The following is a 19,724-nucleotide window of genomic DNA, read 5'->3' as shown; positions in this document are numbered from 1 at the left end:
TCTGCATTTTCTTTTTTAAATAAAGAAGGTTATATGTTGACCAAAAATTAAAATTTAAACCAAGTTGCTTGGGCCACAGTGGCAAGGAGCTCCTTCCAAGGACGTATCTGGGGAATACCAGGTTCGATTCCCAGGGGGGACAACGCTTGGCCAATGCGCATAAGCCGAATTAGTCGCCCACCATTGATGGGTCGAAAACCGGTGCGAAAGCAAAAAAAAAATTATTTGGTTATATTATTATTGTAAGTCAAATAAAAGTTTTGGTCAAAAAATAATATACTTTAGTACGTTTGATATGCTAAAAGAAAATATTCAACATAACTTTACAAGATAAAACAACACATGACTAACTTTTATGGTATTGAACAAATTTCCGTCATATAATAAAAACTACTCCCTCCGTCCTAAATTGTATGACGTTTTGGGCATTTCACACATATTAAGAAATGTAATTAATATTATGTGGAAAAGAGATATTATGAGTTGTTTTACAAAATTGTCCTCAATAAATAATATGGGAAAGATAAATGAAGGAATTGAAAGAAGACAAAGTAATAAATAGTTAAGAATATAATAGGAAAATTAACATTAATTTTTCATTGGTATTGTAAAACGACATATAATTTAGGACAAATATTTTTTCTAAAGTGACATACAATTTGGGACGGAGGAAGTATCAATTATGATTCAAACAATTTTGAATTTTAAAGTAATAAATAAAAGCTAGTCATTGTGACACACAAAAAATAAAGTAACAAGGTAAAGTCAAATTCTTTCAAAAAAAAAAAGGCAAAGTCAAACGAACAACTTATCAAAATTCAAGAAGAAAATACAAATTTAAAATAATAAATATTGAGGTTTGAAGTTTGGTTTGTGAACGGAAATAACAAGCACCACATAAAATTCACACACTCTATTGCAAGATCTCGAGTTAAAACTCGAATGAAAGTACGCAATCTAATAGTTGATTTATATCTTTCGGACAACTCAATTATGGTGTATCGGTTAACCACACATATTTTTGTTCAAAAAAAAAAGTTAACCATTCACATATTTGTGATATTTTTTTGACAATTTTTACGGTACATTTGAAAATTTTTGTGTACAATAACACCAAGCCTTTCAATTAATAGTCAAATAATTTCTTTTAAAAATCTTTTTTTGATAACATTAGAATTATAATAATTAATTCTCATTTACCAAAAGTTTCACTGAAATAATAATTTTTTTAATTATATTATTCATAATAGTGAATACAAATTATTTTTTACAATAAAATGTAAAATGTATAGTATAATTCTTATAGACAATAAAATGATGTTTTTTTCTTATGAAATAATATATTTTTTTTGAAATATTATGAAATAATATTTTTTAAAATATAAAAGTCGACAAATAACTTCATATATCAAAAAATTATTCATTGTCCTTGTGAGCTTAGCTCAATTGATAGGGACAGTGCAAAATATATACAAGGTTTAGAGTTCAAACCCAACAAAAAAAATCGCTAATTAATTGATTTAGAAAATAAGTTTATTATGAAGCTTCCATCTGTGAGTGTATCATAAAGTTTTTTTTCTTTTTTTAATTACATTTATGAGAAGGTCAACTCAACATGCAGCAAATAAAACAAAAATAATACAGGAAAGTAATACTTTTGTCAAAGTCAAGTCAAGTCAAAGTGCGTCACAATTAAAAAAATAAAATTAAAATAAAATGCTGCGATTCGATTCAGCAAAATTTGACATATAAAAAGCTCGTATTACACAACCTTATTCACTCCAAAGAAACACTCTCTCTATTACAGTGTTGAAAGAAAACCAGAAAACCAGTTCTTCCTTACTGTATGTTTTTTTTCTTCTCATTCTCTCTCTTAATTGTTTTTTTTTTAGTTCTATTCACAATAAAAATGTTTTCTACTGTTACATTATTGTTTCAGTGTTGAAGCAATGGCAGCAGTGGTTTCATCACCAAAGATCGTTGTTCCAGCAGCTTTGACCGGTACTGGAAGATTTGAGACCGCTTCCTTATACGTTGGTGATCTCGAAAGGAACGTCAATGAGGGCCAGCTTTATGATCTGTTCAGTCAGATTGCACCAGTGCTTTCTGCTAGGGTTTGCCGGGATCAGATGACGCAGTCATCTCTTGGATATGGCTATGTTAACTACTCCAACGCTCGTGATGGTTTGTATTTCGAGTTTCATTCTTTTATTATGTGTTTTTTGAATTCGATCTTTTGATTATAATATATTCTTGTTTTTTTTTTTTTTGAGGGGGATCATGTATTCTTGTTGATGGAATGCATTGTGATTGTGTGAATACCTAATTGAATTTTTGTTTTTTTTGGAGAGAAAAAAATAAGGGTTAGGTTTTTCAAAACTTATTGCAAATCTTAATTAAATTTGCTGCCTATATATGATTACTAACTTATTTTTTCTGAAATAGTTAAAGCCTAGTATTTATAATCATGTTTTTAAGTCTTGCTTGTGTCTGTGATTCTCATATTAAGATTCAAACCCTATTTGTCATATAAATCATGGTAGCAATTCTTGGATACTGTTTAAAGTTGTTGCCAAGTAAAACTAATATGACTGCAATTGCGTTAATGAAGTGATTGTGGAAATATCATAAACTTTGGCATCTTGATTACTAAAGTTTTAAGTTTTGCACAACTTGTTGCAATTCTTAATTGATTTTTATGACTTTGATTACGAAAGAGTAAAGTAAATTCCTTTTTCTAAGAGAGTAAAACCGTAGTATGTAAAATTATGTTTTTATGTCATGGTTGAGTCGGGATTCTTTAATACTGTGTTGGGATTCTTCAATCCCTATTTTAAATGTTATTAATCATTGCAGCCGCGTTACTATTATGCGAACATTCAAAATCTTAGTCACAATTTCTGATGTGGCTAATCTTTGAAACTAGTTTAACATCATTCATGATTTAAATCATTGTAGCGATCCTTGATAAAGTAGAAAGTTGTAGTCAAACACGACTAATCCTTGGTAAACTAGTTTAACATCATTCATGATTTAAATAAGTACAGAAGAACAAGATTATCTGAATTTATGTTACTCACATCTCTATGCTGTACCTTTTTGGCTAAGTTTTTGCCAAAAGAATTTTGAAGCCATATAGTAGTTTTGAGGTAATATTCAACTGATAAGCTGGTTTTGTGATGTTGAGTTACATTCGAAATTGAAGTACATACTATATTATAAGACAATGCATTCATTAATAAAAGAAAATGTATTCAATTTATATAATCATCTATAAAAACATTGTTTTATCTATATTTGTTTCTTTAACTTCAAAAAATTTGTACTGCAGCTGCTGATGCGATGGAGAATTTGAACTACTATACTCTGAACGGAAAGCCCATTCGTATTATGTTTTCTCATCGAGACCCTCTCATTCGTAAAACTGGATTTGCAAATCTGTTCATTAAGAATCTAGAAACATCAATAGATAACAAGGCATTGCATGAAACTTTTTCTGTTTTTGGAAATGTGCTTTCTTGTAAGGTTGCTATGGATAGCAATGGTCATTCTAAGGGACATGGTTTTGTTCAATTTGACAATGATCAGTCTGCAAAAAATGCTATTGAAAAGTTGGATGGCATGCTGATGAATGATAAGAAAGTTTATGTAGGGTATTTTGTTCGGCGTCAAGAAAGGTCATCACCTAAGTTCACTAATGTGTATGTGAAAAACCTTTCTGAATCATACACTGATGAGGACCTTAAGCAGCTTTTCAACCCTTTTGGTGTAATAACAAGTGCTGTGATCATGAAACATGAAAATGGTAACTCTAAATGTTTTGGTTTTGTGAATTTCCAAAGCTCAGATTCAGCAGCTACTGCTGTTGAGAAGTTGAATGGGAGCACAACGAATGATGGGAAGGTTTTATTTGTCGGGAGGGCTCAGAAAAAATCGGAAAGGGAGGCAGAGTTGAAAGCTTTCTTTGAGCAAGAAAAGCTAAAAAGATATGAGAAATTTCAAGGAGCTAACTTATATTTGAAAAACATTGATAAGAGTCTTAATGAAGAAAAACTGAAGGAGCAGTTTTCTGAGTTTGGAACAATAACATCTTGCAAGGTATATCAAAACTTATCTTTGTTTATTTATTGTTATAGTGTATGTGAGTAGATATACTCCATGGTTGTGTTTAACATGCATTTGTGTCATTACTCACTTCAAAATTATTTGATTATCTGAAAGTATAACTGCATTTAATATGTTTCTTCAGGTAATGTCTGATGCTCGTGGACGCAGCAAGGGCGTCGGTTTTGTTGCTTTTACCACACCGGAGGAAGCGAGCAAAGCTGTAAGTCGTTTGTTAATTTTGTTAAAAAAGATTTTGCACAACCTTTTTTATGAGATGCTTGATTTGTATTATGTTTTTTTTAGATCAATGAAATGAATGGGAAGATGATTGGACAGAAGCCCTTATATGTTTCTGTGGCCCAGCGGAAAGAAGATCGGAAAGCTCAGTTGCAGGTAAAGCTTTTCTTTTATCTTGTAAATATATTATTTAAGTTCACCTCATAATTAAAATATGAATAAATCAATTATTTATATGGAACGATTTGGCCTTGAAATAGGTGTAAGTCCATTTGCTGAAATATTAAATTTCAATTTGATTTTTATACAGCATAACTTATTCTACTAGCTTTGATTTAGTAACAAGTTTTTCAATTTGCTATTTTTGTCTTCATATGATGGTCTTTCAGAAACATGCTTACTTTCATTTTTTTTTGGTTTTCGATCTTAAACAAATTTAGTCTTTCTTACATTGTATTTTGTACAAATTCAATAGTTAGATTCACAAGCTTGTGTAATTGCAGGCGTATTTTTCTGCAATTCAAGTATCGGGTGGAAATGCTGGATACCATTCAAGTGTACAAAGACTTGCTCCGCAACAAATTTATTATGAGCAAGGTACATTTGGTCTCATGGCGCCTCAGCCAAACGGATACGGTTTCCAGCCACAGTTCATGTCAGGTGTGGGAACTGGCTTTGTTACTCCAAATTACTTGCTGCCATATCACCTTCAGAGGCAGGGACATCCGGGGAATAGGATGGGTGGGCGTGCAGCTGGTAACTTCCAGCAAGTCCGACAGAAGAAAAACCAAGTATTTATTCCGTAAATCTAAGTTTTTTTGTTTTGCAAATAATATTACTAAATAACTCGTAACCCCAACATTTGAAACAAATTTAATTTTTGAATCTAGATGCGACCTCATAACCCCAACCAAGGGCTTCAAAATGGTGTGGGTATGTCTGTAGATCCCGGAAATCAAATGATGGATCCGTCTGGGAGTGCTGCAACCTCCACTGGCAATCACCATCATGGTCCATTGTCTAACAACTCGCTTGCTTCAGCTTTGGCTTCTGCTTCTCAAGAAAATCAACATCGGGTATGTAAAAATTTGCTAGCTATATGTTAACCTTTGAATTTTCTGTGTCAATATATTATAATGTATTGTTGGTTAAACAGATGCTGGAAGAACATTTACATCCTCTGGTGGGTCGTCTTGCACCAACCAATCAGACTGCAAAGGTGACAAGAATGTTGCTTGAAATGGACCAGTCAGAGGTCATCCATCTGATCGAGTCACCTGAGGAGCTGAAGATGAAGGTTGCTGAGGCTATGCGATTCCTTCGTGAAGCTTCACAAGGTCCTGCAGTTGGTGATAAGATCGACTCATAATCACTTAGTGAATGAAATAATCTTAGATGTTGTTTTGGATACTTTGTCAGGATTTTCCCCCTTTTCTATCAGGATTTTTGTATTAAGGATTTCATGTGTGTGATGAATTTATTTCATCTTGGATTGGTTACATTAATGATTTGTCGGGAATCCCTTTCCCCTTGTTTGGAATTAATTTTTCTTTCTGCAGGTGAATCTAATTTAGATTGAGGAATTCAATCCAAGTGGATTAGTTTCCAAAATCTGTGGTGAAAGAAAATTCACCCAATGTTGATTAGCATTTGCCTTATTTGGTTGAGTTTATCTTTATTATGGTAAACACAACGGATGATGTTGGCCGATGTGTATCTTCTGGAGGTATGCATATTATTAAATAGTTTGTGTTTTATGGTTAATGAAAATTTGCAGCATATATATGCCATTCCAGACAAGATAGGCATTATATCGTATAGTTGTGAAAACAGCATATGCCTAAAGTGTTGTGTATCCAATATGGGAATATCCAATTATTTGTTGCCACATCATCTTTTTATATGTTATTCTTTTTCAAAGGAGTTTCAGACATACGATGTATATGTTTGATTCCACTTTTGGACGAGGAAAAATTAATTACTTGCAGCAGTGGCAGCAAGCAAATCCGTAACATGCAGAGTAGCCTTCACTAAACCGCTGGAAAATCCCCCAAAAAGGATGATTAATATGTAACATTGATGTGGCCATTAGCAATGGCTTTGTATGTAATGGAATGTGCTTATGAAATGGGGATGGTCTTTGTGTTAAATCCAGAACCATCAGGCTTCGATCAAAGCTACAGGTGTATGAGGGAGAAGTGATGGGCATGTACCATTCTCTGATCGCAAAATGTAGTGGTTTGTTCAGATTTTTAAATGCTAAAATGCAATAGTGCCGATAATAGCCTCTATTTGACAACACTTTGTACTAAATAGTGTATCACGGAACAATATCGACTTGTTCGAATTCCACTTCATTATTGCATTATAGCTCCTCTATTTGACAACATGGCCTGTACAATTCGCTCAAGATGATCAAGAATTCTTTATGAGGCAAGCTAATGTAGCGCCTCATAACCTAGATAGAGTGGCTTTATTCCTGCTTGTATCCAACATAACAATAAATTATGTTTACTTGCTTCAAAAAACCAAGTTCAGAAAATATGTTTGGAATGATCTTTCAATAATTGTCAAAACGAGTTCAAGTTGTTTGAATATGGTTATGGAACCATAACAATAAATTTGTCCCTTTGCATAATCGATATTATTCAGATTTCCATCTGATTATTTTCAATCAATTACTGCTACTATGCTACTTTGTTGTTTCTAACAAGTAATTAAAAAATCTTCCAAGACATAAACTCTGCAAACGAAAATAAGAGACTACATAATACTCTCTCTGTCTCATTATAAGTGTCTTGTTTGAGTTGTATCCGGTTCTTAAGAAATCGTTTACTAAAACCAGTAAGCCAGCAAACCAAAACAAGAGAAAACATAATACTCCATCCATCTCATTATAAGTGTCTCATTTGACTTTGATGATGAAATGAATTTCATATTAATGATTTCAATGCAAAAAATAGATAATGTTTCATTGATAATGCAGTAAGGATAAGGTGGCTTGGTGATTAGGGTTGTGTTTATGTAAGAGTTGCTCTAAAGTTGTGAAGGGGCCATTTTTCTCTCCAAATTTTAATTCTGAAATGGTAGCTTATATTGTAAGAAATTATACGAATGTTATTTTAAGGAAAAATTATACTAATGTTGTTCATTTATTTGGTTAAATAATTGATGATGCAAAATAAATGATTGTGAACAATCTTTAAAACAAATAAAAGCACAGATGGAGAGTAATTTATTACTTAATCAACTACGAGCATCAGAAAATTAGCATATAACAGAAAATAAAAATTAAAACGCGGGAGGTCAAAGTAGAGGTATTAACTTGCTAAGTTGCTAAATTGTCTATGCACAAGAATGATGGAGATATGAGTTTCAAAAATCTATGTACCTTTAATCTAGCTATGTTAGGCTAACATGGCTGGAAACTTATGACAAATCTTGATTCGTTGGTAGCTAAACTTTACAAGGCAAGATACTATCCTAAATGAAATTTCTTTCAGTCGACTTTGAGACATAAGCCTAGCTTTGTATGACAAAGCATATGTAATTCGAAATTTATTCTCAAAGTTGGAAGCAGATAGAGGATATGTGACGGTGAGGATATTTAGGTTTGGTATAACAAGTGCATTGCAAATGATGTTACACTTATTCCACAAACTGATGGAGATTTTCCTTTAGTTGATCTTAGAGTCTCAAATTGCATGCTACATGATTGCAAGGAAGAAAATCATGATCAATACTTTGTTCGTAGTGCATACCGTTTTTGTGTCCAAGAATTACTTGATACATCCCACTTCAAGGTACAAGGTTGTAGGAATCTAATTTGGAAGCTCAAGATTCCCCCAAAGGTATAAAACTTTATGTGGCGAATTTGTAGGAATTGCATATCAACTTGTGTACGTCTGAAAGATAAAGGAGCCGCATGTCCTGTGAATTGCACACTATGTACGATGGGCAGTGAGGATACGCTTCATTTACTTTTTCAATGTCCAAGTAACTTAAATGTTTGGAGTATGTTGCCTTTATTTTCTTCTATTTCTATTTTTCTACAACAAGATATGGATATCAAGAATATTATCTTCAAAACATTACAAGATTTATCTAAGGAAGATGTGGCTTTATTTGATTTGTGTTGCGCAGTATCTGAAAACAAAGAAACAACAGAGTGTGGAAGAAGTAATTGATTGTCAAGTTTATGTTTTGGAGAGATCAAAAGTTATGCTTCATGATTGACAAACCATTTATAGGATTTGTAATACATCTTGTACGCAGCCGCGACAAGAAGGAAATGTGAAATGGATCAAACCAACTAAACGAAGATTTATGTGCAAGATTGTGGAAATAAGAGTTTGTATAAGGGATGATACATACACTTTTGTTTTGGCAAAAACTAAATGGTTTACTCCAGTCTGTGAGGTACATGTTGGCGAAGCTCTAGGATTGTCATCGGCTTTAGAATGGGTTCATCAACTACATTTGAGACCTATCGATTTTCATGCTTGATGACAAAAAGGTGGTGGATAATTTTTCATCTGCACATCAGGATGTTACAGAGTTTGGGATAATTATTCATAATTGTAAAATTATCTTTGAACGATATTATGTGAACTCTAGTGTTGAATTTGTGAGGAGACAAGCAAATGAGCCATCTCGTAGATTAGCTAAGACGGCCACATCCTCATCTAGTTTCCAAATTTTGGTCGAAATCCCATATTATACCGAACACATTTTAAATAATGAAATGTTATAAGCTTCTTTCCTTCAAAAATACAAAAATAAAACTCAGCAACAAAGGAAATATGCAGAAAAATATAACAGAAAGGAAACAGTACAGAAAAATTAAAAAGTAAAGGAAGGAGAATAAATTGTACCAAAATTTATAAAATAAACAGTCCCGAATTCTTGATAGAGTGCAGCTTCACTATCGATCAAAATATCGAAATATATTATAATAAAGAATCCATTGATTCATGTCCCTTTCATAATTAATGGTAATGGCCTGTTGAAAATGTCCTTTCACTATTAGCACCAAGATGTTTTGGAAGTGATTCATTAGTGACTGTTCAATTTGTCATTGATCAGTGTTTGTAAAACTCATCCTCTTCTCTAAAATGAGAAAAATTGATTTGTGATCTCTTCTTAGCTATTTGATGGATAAGAGTTTAAGTGCAATCAACAACACTCAATGGATAAGAATGTATGTACTAAAACTGTTATTCATGCAAGAATAGTTTGAATACAGATATAGTTTGAAGACAAGTATAACACCGAATCCAAATCCGTACCATTGGAAATCCATTTAAATGAGGCCAGAAGAAACTTGCGTGGAGTTGTTATATATTATTTGTACACTTACACAAAATCAAACACTTTTATGTAACACCTGATTTTATAAAAGTCACATAAAATCAGGGTGGATATCATCTTCTACTCTTTGCTCACCAGTTATGGCCTCTAAGATGTCGTTGTTGTTCCATGAACCTGAAGCGTCCTTGAAGTTAAAGCCTCTCTTATTGCAGTTGTCATTGTCCTCAGTTAAGTAATCATTCCATTTGGAAGCTGAACTGTTGATTGTTAGTTTGCATTTCTGAGTCCTCTCATTAGCTGTTGTTACTATGTTATTTCTCTGTGAATTGCTTTCAGTCAATAATGTGATTTGTCTCTGATCTTTTACTGTCTCCCCTGCATCTGTGTGAAGAATCAATTTACTGTTAATTCAGATCAGCCCATATATAATGTAAGATCTTATCTCTTAGTATAGTTTCTGCTATTACATATATCACAGATATATGTATTTTATAAAAGAAAATAATTTGGAAGCAAAATAATGTAGCAATACTGTGAAGATGATTACAGCTCTCAATGCACATAAAAAAATGAAAGCTAAACCAGAGAATGAAGATGAAGATTCATATGTAAATGACATCAAAGCAATGTTGTCAGTCGCGGATCACGGATAATAGTGGTTTGTTCAAATTGTGCTATGCTACAATGATCTAGAGCCGCTATAGGCGCTATTTGACAACAATTTGTACTAAATAGCTATCCCAGAACAATAGAGGTTTGTTTAAATTGTGCTACACTATACCACCTCTATTTGACAACACTGTCGAACAAAGTAATTGGCAAGATCAAGTTCCAAAGTTTGAAGGAAGTTCAGATATAGGTAGGAACTTGTTTGTAAAGATCATAAAATATGTGGAACACAATGGTTTTTCAATATATAACAATTTGTTTAACAAAGTTGCTGAATTAGATATTATGATCTAATCTTCAAGGATTTTGAAATGAGTTAGAGTTGTTTGAATCGATTATGGAAGAATTATAATCAATTATGCCCTTTCAATAATCAATTATTTAGCTTTAGGTAATAATTTATTATTGCAAGCTACTCGATCAATAATTATGTTTAAATCTGTTTGTTGAAAGTTCCCTTTTACTTCTGAGCTTCAGGGGCATATTTACGTGTCTCGGTATTGCGTGGGACAGTGGTGTCAACTGTGTATCGGCAAAAATTGCGGTTTATTCAAATTTGGAGATGCTATAGTGCTATAGCACCTCTACATCTGTTATTTGACGACACTGATTGGGACAAAAGAAATTCCAAATTGTGTGGAAGTGGGTGATAGTTCAATATGTTGTGGATGAGTGTTTGAATAATCATCCGTGTGCAACAATAGTAATCTCTATTAAAGCTGTCTGTACGAGTATATTAGCCAAATAGATTTGTGTCATTTGTTTTGTATCTCTCTTTAACTAACTACAATTGGTAAAATCTGTTGTGTTCAATTCTTAGTATCATCAAAACTAATTGAATAACTTGAATTACTGATTACCACCACATACACATAAGCAATAAGGAATCTTCACCTTGAGAGTTTTGGAACAGTGGGCTTTTAAAACGCCTGCCATATCTTGAAGTTGAATTATTCACCGATTTGCGCTTCTTGAGCATGTTATTGGGCAACTCAGTCACTACCAAAGGCTCAAAGTCGTCTTCTGTTCAATTCAATCGATCCAAAATGCATCAAAACCAGCACTACTTATCAAAATGAAAGCAACCTAAAGCTGTGAAAATGAACTAGTTCTGCTATATTGACACTACAAATCCAAGGTGTATCTGACACGTGCCAGTCTAATATTGACACAACAGTTATGCACACAGTTATATTCAATCACTTCAATTTTCACAAATTAGTACCGATGTCTACATGTGAATGTTTGTGTCGTGTGAGGTGCCTGCTATGTAGCACCAAAATTACAAATTGAAGCCATGTTTGGTGTCTGACTCTGACACATGTTAGTGTCCAATAATAACACATTGTTATACTCACTGATAATTATTTGAAAAAATAAATAATTGAATGTAATCATATGTGTTAGTGTTGTGGCATGCCGGACACGCCTTCTATAAGAAATGTGGATGTGTATGTATATGTGTCAATCCTTCAAAGAAGCATACTTCAAGTTTTACTTCAATTTAATTATTATCAAACACTAAAATTCTATAACAATTAATTATATAATTGAAATTAAAAAGGTAAAAAGTAAATAACCATGTTGCTGTTGTCCGTCTCTCTCGGTGGCGCGATGATCGTCATTATCGAGATACAAACTCCAATCAGTTTTACACTTCTTCTTATCGGTTAAATCAGCTGGAAATTCATATTCTCCGCGAACATGTTCCTCTGGTGTAGGATTTAGGGTTCCGGCGAGGAGCCACTGCTGCTGATCATCTTCTTCAATGGACTTTCTGGACATATTGACGGATTGAACGAAAGAGCGAATGTCCTTAGCTTTGTAACCTTGAGCGAAGATTTTGCGAACAGATTGTTTCTGATTGCACACAACGCAGTTCCATTTGTTGCTGCATTTCTTCTTTTGCTTTACCTGAATTTAATGAATTAGGGATTGGAAGAGAGAGAGAGAGAGAGAGAGAGAGAGAGAGAGAGATTACCTGCATGGTGGAGCAATTGAAGCATTGAAGAGCGATGAAAAGTGTTGATGTCGCCATTGTTGTGCAACGAAGGAAAATTTTGGGGAAAGTAAAAAACTCTTTTGTGAAAGAAAGATTTTATGTTTAGCGCTTAAACTTTTCAAATATGAAAATTAGGGAGGGAATTGAATTTGGCAAATTGTGATGCACTTAGAAGAAAAATAGATTTTATGTCAAAAGAATCTAGAGATTTTTCTTTTAAGATTTAAAAAAAAAGTTGAAGTTATTTTTGTTTACCTACTATCCATAAAAATCCATTTTTAAAAAAAATGAGTTCTAAATTGTAATGTGTTAGCTCCTTACATTTGAAAAAAAAAAAAATAGATTTTGAAAAAAAGCTAATCCTAATAGCTTTTCATTTTAGGATCAAAATATATTTTTTTTGATAAAATGATTTTTCTAAAAATCCTATACAAACACTTAAAAATGAAAAAAGTGATTTTTTTTTTGGAAAAAATCTAAAAGAAACGACCCCTAATTGTCATATCGTCGTTTTTGTAACGTTTGGTTAAGTCAATGACTAAATTGAAAATGTTTATAAAATTAAAAGACGTATGTGTGATCAAGTTTAATCGGTTACAAACATCTAATTTAAAGGACTTATATGTGACCAAAATAAAATGACTAATATATTACAAACCTCAAACTTAGAAGGACTCTAGTGTAATTTAGCCTATTCTTTAATCCAAGAAGTCGGTTATCAGAATTAAATATGTCTTTGATTCAGCGGCCATTAAAATTGATTTATAACTTAAAAGGACCAAATGAAGAGAAAAAACATAAAGGGCCAAAGTGAAATTTATAATTAACTTAGGATTAAATATGTTTTTGGTCCCTATAAAATTGAAAACTTTTAAGTTTAATCCTTACTTAATTTTAATAGTTTTTTAGTCCCTACAAAAAAAATTACTTCTAATTTTAGTCCCTCTTACAACAAAGTTTGTTTGATTATTCTTAAATTCTTAAATTTTTGAACGATTTTTTTTAGATAAGGTTAGAACACTATGAAAAGGTTCATTTACTAAAATTTAGAATTTTTTAAGATGAAACGAATTAAATATGAATTTCTTAAAACGGAAAAAGGTAAAGTTTTTTTAATATGAATTTCTAAGATAAAATTAACAAAATTTGGACGCAAAAATCAAATTTTGCGACAATTTGTGCAGATGAACTTTTAGCAATGTTGTTACCATGTCTACAAAAAATTGTTCAAAAACTCAAGAGTTTAAACATAAATTAAACAAATTTGAATTGAAGAGGGATTAATACTGAATGCAGAAAAAAAAAAATTAGGGACTAAAAGAACTATTAAAATTAAATAAGATCTAAATTTTATATGGACTAAAAACATATTTAACCCATTAACTTAAGGGAGCAAATATATAATTTTTAGCCTGTATTATTTCACTTACAATAATTCATTTCAAGAGTGTCATATCTTCTTTTTTAAGGGGGTGTCATATCTTCTTATTAACAAGTTTTTTTTTTTTTTTGACAAGTTCTTATTAACAAGTTAAAATGAATACATTTTTCTTTTAAGAAAAATGGTTCGTACATTTTCTGAAAAGAAAAAATTGATGAAAAAGGGGAGTGTAAAATAAGTATAACGGGTCTAAATAACATTTCTCAGAAAGTGTAATTCCCATGGAATTCATGTTGTCCAATCAAACAAACCCAACACAAGCAAACTTAAAAAAATAAAAAATAAATAGAAAGACATGAACCTTTCTTTGCAGCACCGAAACCTGAAACCAAAAATCACAAAGAGAAGCCATGAAAAGATTGTTTACTTAGTGTTTGTTTGGTTATGCGATGACAAAAATTGATTTTGAATGGATTGGTCTTGTAAAGTTGATTTTAGTTTTAAGTGGGTTAGAATGTATATTCTCTTAAGCACGTACACTTTTGATTGAAGGCGTTTTTGGTGTCCGACATGTGTAATAACATATGTGATTGCATTGAATTATGTCATTTTCTCAAATTATTATCAGTACCAATGTTTGAGTGTCAATGTCGTGTCCAGTGTTTGTATACATGTCTGTGCTTCATAGTGTATAGTATATTATGTTTAGATACATCCTGTAAAATTGAGCTAACGATAACTTTGACTATAAAAATGAAGGTTTGGTGTTAAACGCAATAAATCATAGTTTTAAGTTAGAATCGATTCTAGTTGCAAAATCAGATCTAATACTCATTGTCCTGTCATGTCAAACTTAATTCGACATCTCTAGAATCTATTTTGTCTCCTCCAAGAGTGGAACCAAACATACATTTAAAAAACTATTTATATTTTTCATTTTCTGAAATTTGTGTCGATTTTAAAGTGATAATAAGGAGATGGAAGACTTGTTTGATGAATAATTATTATAGAGGCAATATAGAATAATAGCTTGGGAGAATGCATATCCAGAAAAAATGACAACAATGTTTTGACATGTAAAAATTTCTTAAATAAAAACAAAAAGCATTGTATCATGTTTTTTAGTTGAAGAGAAAGTGAAAACAGAAAACATGGAAAACAGATCCTGAATAAAGGTTTACGCCGGTGTTTTAAATTATGGTTCATGTCCATGGTTCGGAGTTTGAACTGTGACATAATAGTTTTTTATATTGCTAAAAATGCAGCAATGTAACGGCAATTAAACCTTAAACTACTACATGATTGCAAAATTAACATGATTTTTCCATTTAGTTGTATGAAATTGGGAATCAAAGAAGTTTAGGAGTAGAAACCATACTCATTTTACTTTGTTTGGAAAATTAAGCAGATTGTGTAAGGAAACAAAAGCTAAAGTTGGCACTTAGATGTTGCACTTTGATTATTCTAATGTCATTCTCTATGAAGCGGATTGAACGCGGGAATAAATTACAAAATAAGCTTCAATAATTAAGCTTTTATGAATTAGTCTGCGAAAACAAGACATACAGTACTGTCAGTGTAAATTAGTTTTACACTGACATCATATGTAAACTAATTAAATTGCCATGTCTGCCAGTTTTGTTCCTTCTATGTTCATTATTTCCTTGTCTAAAGATGGATTAAATCCGTTTACTTTTATAGCTGCTAAGATGGGATAGAGAGTTGCTTGGTTCGAATTCAAAGCATCCTCGAGCCGTTGTTCTTTGTGCTTTAGAGGAGAGAGTTGAACAGGTAACTCTATCCCTCTAAATACTATCATGATCTTGTCTGATTAGTTCTCTAGAGTATGCATATAGAAGTTTTTAAGTGATTTTGATTTTTACTATTTTTTTGTTGGCATTGTAGTGCTTTAATGCTGCAAGATATATCATCGAAAATGCAGAATTGAAGTCTGCAAAGAATTCTACTTCATCAGAATTGAAGTCTCTGGATGTTCTTAAGAAAAAACTGGAAGAGGCCATGAATTCACTTTGGAAATAACACTTACATTTTGGTCTACAATTTCTCTAGGTTTGTGTACATGTTGTTAAAGGTAAAATAGATATGTATCTGTTACTTGTATAGCAAGTAACTATGTGTAATTGATCTAGCTTAACAAATGTAACTGAGTTAGTTATTCATGTGTAGTTGAGTTAGTGTTGTGATTCTACACTCTATATATAGCTATAGTGATCCATTGTATCAGTTACACTTTCCACTAATAAATTTCCTTTTTCTCATTTTCTTTTCTTCTTCATAGTTTTGCACATTGCAAGCCTATTTGCTTGCTTTCACGGAGTTTGAGATTGCCTCTTAACACATGTGTTAAATTTAAATATTTAACTTAAAACTACGAGTAATATTTTACTCACATTGATATCACGTCCAAAGTTGTTCAACACGGTGTGATGTATTTTAGTTTTGCACCTCTACCTAAATTACATGAGTGGCTCTAGCAAGTTTGTACAAGCTTTCATCTAGACGACCCCACCTCCAACACTCATAAAGGTAAATCCATAAAATCTACACTGCAATAAAGCACACCCGTACTCATTCATGAGCTATAGATTTGTTAAACGTATGAACACAACCTCCAATGCTGCAGTGTACACTATCCTACACAATAGGATGAACTGTCATAAATAATGGATAGTGTCTCAACAAATTGACAAGTGACTTGTTTTTACGAAGATAGCTTTGCAAATTTTCACAATTTGTTGGGTTATCATCACTTAATTTTTTATTAGACATGAATCCATCTTTTTGATGTGTTTGTGTACATATATTCATAATACAACTATATCACAAATAATACATTAACTAAGATCTCTCTTGATTTGTAAATCATATATATTGTCAAACCAACATTAATGATATAAAGGGAAAATTAAATATAGATTTAGATTTAGCAGACCTTTCTTTTATTCAAGTAGGAATTATAGGCAAGCTAGCAATTCTTCAAGTGAGAGTTTACATCCAGTGCTACATTTAGAGTTCCAGTTGCAGGAAAGGGAAAGAGACTTAGGAGAGCCAGCAGGCGCCAGCAAGCTAGGTTTTAAGTGAGCAATCTTGTGATTTCCTTGCCATCCAATTACAATTACAGTTGCTATCTAGTTTCAGTGCCTGTGAGTAAACCTGTTCAAGCAAGGGTAAAAGCATATTCCGATTCCGACTAGCTGATTATAGAGTCATATGCTAGGCCAGTTTCCAATCATCCATCCTGTTTTTAGTTTGTCGTGCCAGGCGAGCAAATGGGTTCCCTAGGCAGTAATTGGTTGCAGGGCATTTTCCTTGGATGTTTTTTCTGTTCTATAGATATAGAACAACATGTAAAGCCTTAATGAAAGCTTTGGGTGATCAAAGAAGAGAATCAAGGCCACTCTCCTTTTCCAGGAATCTACAACTCTCTTTACTGAGCGAGACTCTACCCAGATCTAAAGAATTCGCCAAAGAGCCTTCTTCTAACTAGGAGAGTAAGCAAGCTACTGGAAGCGAAGCTTCTGGCTCCCCTTTTTTTTTATTTCCAATTCCTTCTTTTCGTTCTACTTCCCCCTTTTTTTATAGATACATGTTGATTTAGAAATACTTCCAAGTGACAACTCCACCCACACCATGTAGAAATAAGTTCCTGTTTGGATTTTTATTGAAGTCAACTTGAATGATTTTCAAGTGGAGAACCCCTTCAATTCGAATAATGTGATTCTTCTCTGATCTTTTACTGGCTTCTGTGCATCTGTATGAATCAAGATACCGTTAATTAAAATCAACCTATAGACCAAGTAATGTCTTATCCCTTAGTATATTTTCTTCACTTGCATATATCACAAAGATATATGTATTTTTTAAAAGAAAAATCTTTTTTTTTTTTTGTGTAAAGCTATGTTTGAACATCCTAAAGATTCCTAAAAAAAAAAAATCATCAAAAAAATTCAATCTTTAGATCACTTTTTTGGACAAATGTGTAAATTATGGGTCAAAAATAAGAAGAATTTCAAATTACAAGGTTAAAATATATATTTTTTTATTTTACAATGTCATTTTGTAGACATCACGTATTTTACATGGTCAATTTAAACAATTAGCCTTTTTTTATTTCTCATCGTTCGTTTAGCACGAGTTTGTTGATAGTTTTAATTGAAACCAATTTTTTTTTGGGTTTCTCAAAAAATTTGTGCTGTTTTTTTCATTTTGAAGGAAAAAAAAAATTGATGTTAATTTATTAATTTTTTTAAAGAAAAATTGGTGAACAAAATTTGTTAGCGGCTTTTACGAGTAAAATAAAATAAAAACGATAACCCTACTTTTGGTAAAGGACAAAAGTTATCTCCACCAACGCTCCACAAACCCTACTTTGCAACTTCTCTCTCTCTCTCAACGATGGAAGACTCAAAGAAGATGGATAGAATCAGTAACTTACCTGATGAATTATTATGTCACATACTCTCTTTTCTTCCCACCAAAATCGCTTTCACTACCACAGTTCTTTCGAAGCGGTGGACCCCACTTTTCCACTCACTCACCATTCTCCGCTTTGATGATGAAACCGTGCACAACTACGCAGCCTTTAATAGTGTATGTGGATTTATTGATACATTCATGCTCCCTCCTCGTCTCCCAAACCAATTCATCAAAACTTTTAGCCTTAAGTGTCGTTTTGTATTCAGTGATTCTAATTGCCATATCTTGGACGCATGGGTAGAAGCTGCTAAACAACGTTGTATTGAGGAATTTCATCTCTCCATGATTGCCAGAATCTCGAATGACACAATTTTCACATGTCAAACCCTAGTTGTTCTCAAACTTGAATGGTTACAAGTTGAAGTTGAAAATTTGTGTCGTGATCTTCCGTCCCTCAAAACCCTACAATTGAGATTTGTTCGTTTTAAAAATAAGAATGTTCTGCAACAACTTCTTAATGCTTCTCCTAACCTAGAGGATTTGAATGCTTATGGTACTTCCAAACATGATAAAAACAGTGCACCTGTAGGGGTTAAATCCTTGTCCCTGGCTAAGTTAGTTAGAGCTGAAATGCGGGCAATAGATGTTCCTTATAATGTAGTTAATAATGTTGAGTTTCTATGCGTATACCAAGCAGAAGATATTATTTTTAAAAGCTTTCCGGTGTTTCGAAACTTAATTCACATTAAACTACAGTTTTATTGCTTCTTTCATGGCTGGGATGGCATAGTACAATTGCTCCAACAATGTCCCAAGCTTCAAATTGTTTTTATTAGAAAGGTTTGTTGAGTAATATATTTGTTTGCTTGTTCTGTTTCAAATATATTTTGATAAATGTTGCTTTTCATCCCTTTGACAGTGGAGGTCCAGCTCATCCAAGGAATGGAAATGGCCAAATTCGGTTCTTGAATGTGTTTCGTCTCACCTCAGATCATGTACAATTTTAAACTTTGAAGGATCGGCAAATAACCTTCGATTTGCAACATATATTCTGCAGAATGCTAGGCTTTTACAAGATATGACAATCGACGTTACTACTCGCTCCTCAAATGAAATGCTTTTAGAAAGGAGTGAAATTATAGAAGAATTGTCCTCTTGTCCAAGGATTTCTCCAGCATGTAAACTTACATTTGAATATAAGTAGTAATTAGAAGTTTCAATTAAATTCTGTTTGGATGCTCTTAATTTTATATTGCTCTATTGCATTGTCAGTGAGAATTGTTCCAAGTAATTTTATTATTTACTTCTTTACATCAGTGTAGGTTTACTCAACGAGTAGCTCTTTCATCGATGCATAAGAAATTTATGATTCCTGTTTTTGCATTTAGTATTATGTTTTTATGATTGTGTCATAAACTTCAACATAACTCTTATAGTTTTCTATGGTTTGCTTCCAATCTAGATTTAGAAATGCACAAACAATGTAACATATATGTCTGAATAGTTTTAATTTTCAGTTCCTGTTAACTTGCTTTTAATAATTGATTTTGAAACATAAAAACTGGACTCGTGCTTTAGAGT

The 19,724-nt window shown here is 32.4% G+C and overlaps 4 protein-coding genes across 4 annotated transcripts; 2 read left to right on the top strand and 2 right to left on the bottom strand.

Moving 5' to 3' along the window:
- Positions 1-1,776: 1,776 nt before the first annotated feature.
- LOC120580893 (polyadenylate-binding protein 3) lies at positions 1,777-5,843 on the top strand. The gene is made up of 8 exons (XM_039835108.1): positions 1,777-1,844; positions 1,940-2,184; positions 3,332-4,098; positions 4,250-4,327; positions 4,411-4,500; positions 4,848-5,135; positions 5,235-5,420; positions 5,501-5,843. The coding sequence occupies exons 2-8, from the start codon at positions 1,950-1,952 to the stop codon at positions 5,711-5,713; spliced, it is 1,857 nt and encodes a 618-aa protein (XP_039691042.1). The 5' UTR covers positions 1,777-1,844; positions 1,940-1,949; the 3' UTR covers positions 5,714-5,843.
- Positions 5,844-9,619: 3,776 nt separating this feature from the next.
- LOC120580855 (uncharacterized) lies at positions 9,620-11,354 on the bottom strand. The gene is made up of 2 exons (XM_039835040.1): positions 11,218-11,354; positions 9,620-10,035 (listed from the first exon to the last, which is right to left on the bottom strand). The coding sequence occupies exons 1-2, from the start codon at positions 11,300-11,302 to the stop codon at positions 9,746-9,748; spliced, it is 375 nt and encodes a 124-aa protein (XP_039690974.1). The 5' UTR covers positions 11,303-11,354; the 3' UTR covers positions 9,620-9,745.
- A 39-nt stretch (positions 11,355-11,393) lies between these two features.
- On the bottom strand, positions 11,394-12,361 carry LOC25481232 (uncharacterized). Its single transcript, XM_039826933.1, has 3 exons — positions 12,305-12,361; positions 11,904-12,183; positions 11,394-11,482 (listed from the first exon to the last, which is right to left on the bottom strand). The coding sequence occupies exons 1-3, from the start codon at positions 12,359-12,361 to the stop codon at positions 11,394-11,396; spliced, it is 426 nt and encodes a 141-aa protein (XP_039682867.1).
- A 5,761-nt stretch (positions 12,362-18,122) lies between these two features.
- On the top strand, positions 18,123-19,347 carry LOC120575987 (F-box protein At4g09920). The gene is made up of 2 exons (XM_039826932.1): positions 18,123-18,827; positions 19,063-19,347. The coding sequence occupies exons 1-2, from the start codon at positions 18,123-18,125 to the stop codon at positions 19,345-19,347; spliced, it is 990 nt and encodes a 329-aa protein (XP_039682866.1).
- The last annotated feature ends 377 nt before the right edge of the window (positions 19,348-19,724 follow it).

Source organism: Medicago truncatula, chromosome 6 (assembly GCF_003473485.1).
Source record: "Medicago truncatula cultivar Jemalong A17 chromosome 6, MtrunA17r5.0-ANR, whole genome shotgun sequence".
Taxonomy (NCBI): domain Eukaryota; kingdom Viridiplantae; phylum Streptophyta; class Magnoliopsida; order Fabales; family Fabaceae; genus Medicago; species Medicago truncatula.
This window is presented reverse-complemented; position numbering and strand designations above follow the sequence as displayed.

Coding starts and splice junctions, on each gene's coding strand:
- LOC120580893 (XM_039835108.1), top strand. CDS start 1,950: ATGGCAGCAGTGGTTTCATCACCAAAGATCGTTGTTCCAGCAGCTTTG. Junction 4,501..4,847: donor ATCGGAAAGCTCAGTTGCAG/GTAAAGCTTTTC, acceptor GTGTAATTGCAG/GCGTATTTTTCTGCAATTCA. Junction 5,421..5,500: donor CTCAAGAAAATCAACATCGG/GTATGTAAAAAT, acceptor TTGGTTAAACAG/ATGCTGGAAGAACATTTACA.
- LOC120580855 (XM_039835040.1), bottom strand. CDS start 11,302: ATGCTCAAGAAGCGCAAATCGGTGAATAATTCAACTTCAAGATATGGC. Junction 10,036..11,217: donor ACTGTTCCAAAACTCTCAAG/GTGAAGATTCCT, acceptor TTCTTCACACAG/ATGCAGGGGAGACAGTAAAA.
- LOC25481232 (XM_039826933.1), bottom strand. CDS start 12,361: ATGGCGACATCAACACTTTTCATCGCTCTTCAATGCTTCAATTGCTCC. Junction 12,184..12,304: donor TCAATTGCTCCACCATGCAG/GTAATCTCTCTC, acceptor GTGTGCAATCAG/AAACAATCTGTTCGCAAAAT. Junction 11,483..11,903: donor AGACGGACAACAGCAACATG/GTTATTTACTTT, acceptor TGTCAATATTAG/ACTGGCACGTGTCAGATACA.
- LOC120575987 (XM_039826932.1), top strand. CDS start 18,123: ATGGAAGACTCAAAGAAGATGGATAGAATCAGTAACTTACCTGATGAA. Junction 18,828..19,062: donor ATAATGTTGAGTTTCTATGC/GTATACCAAGCA, acceptor TCCCTTTGACAG/TGGAGGTCCAGCTCATCCAA.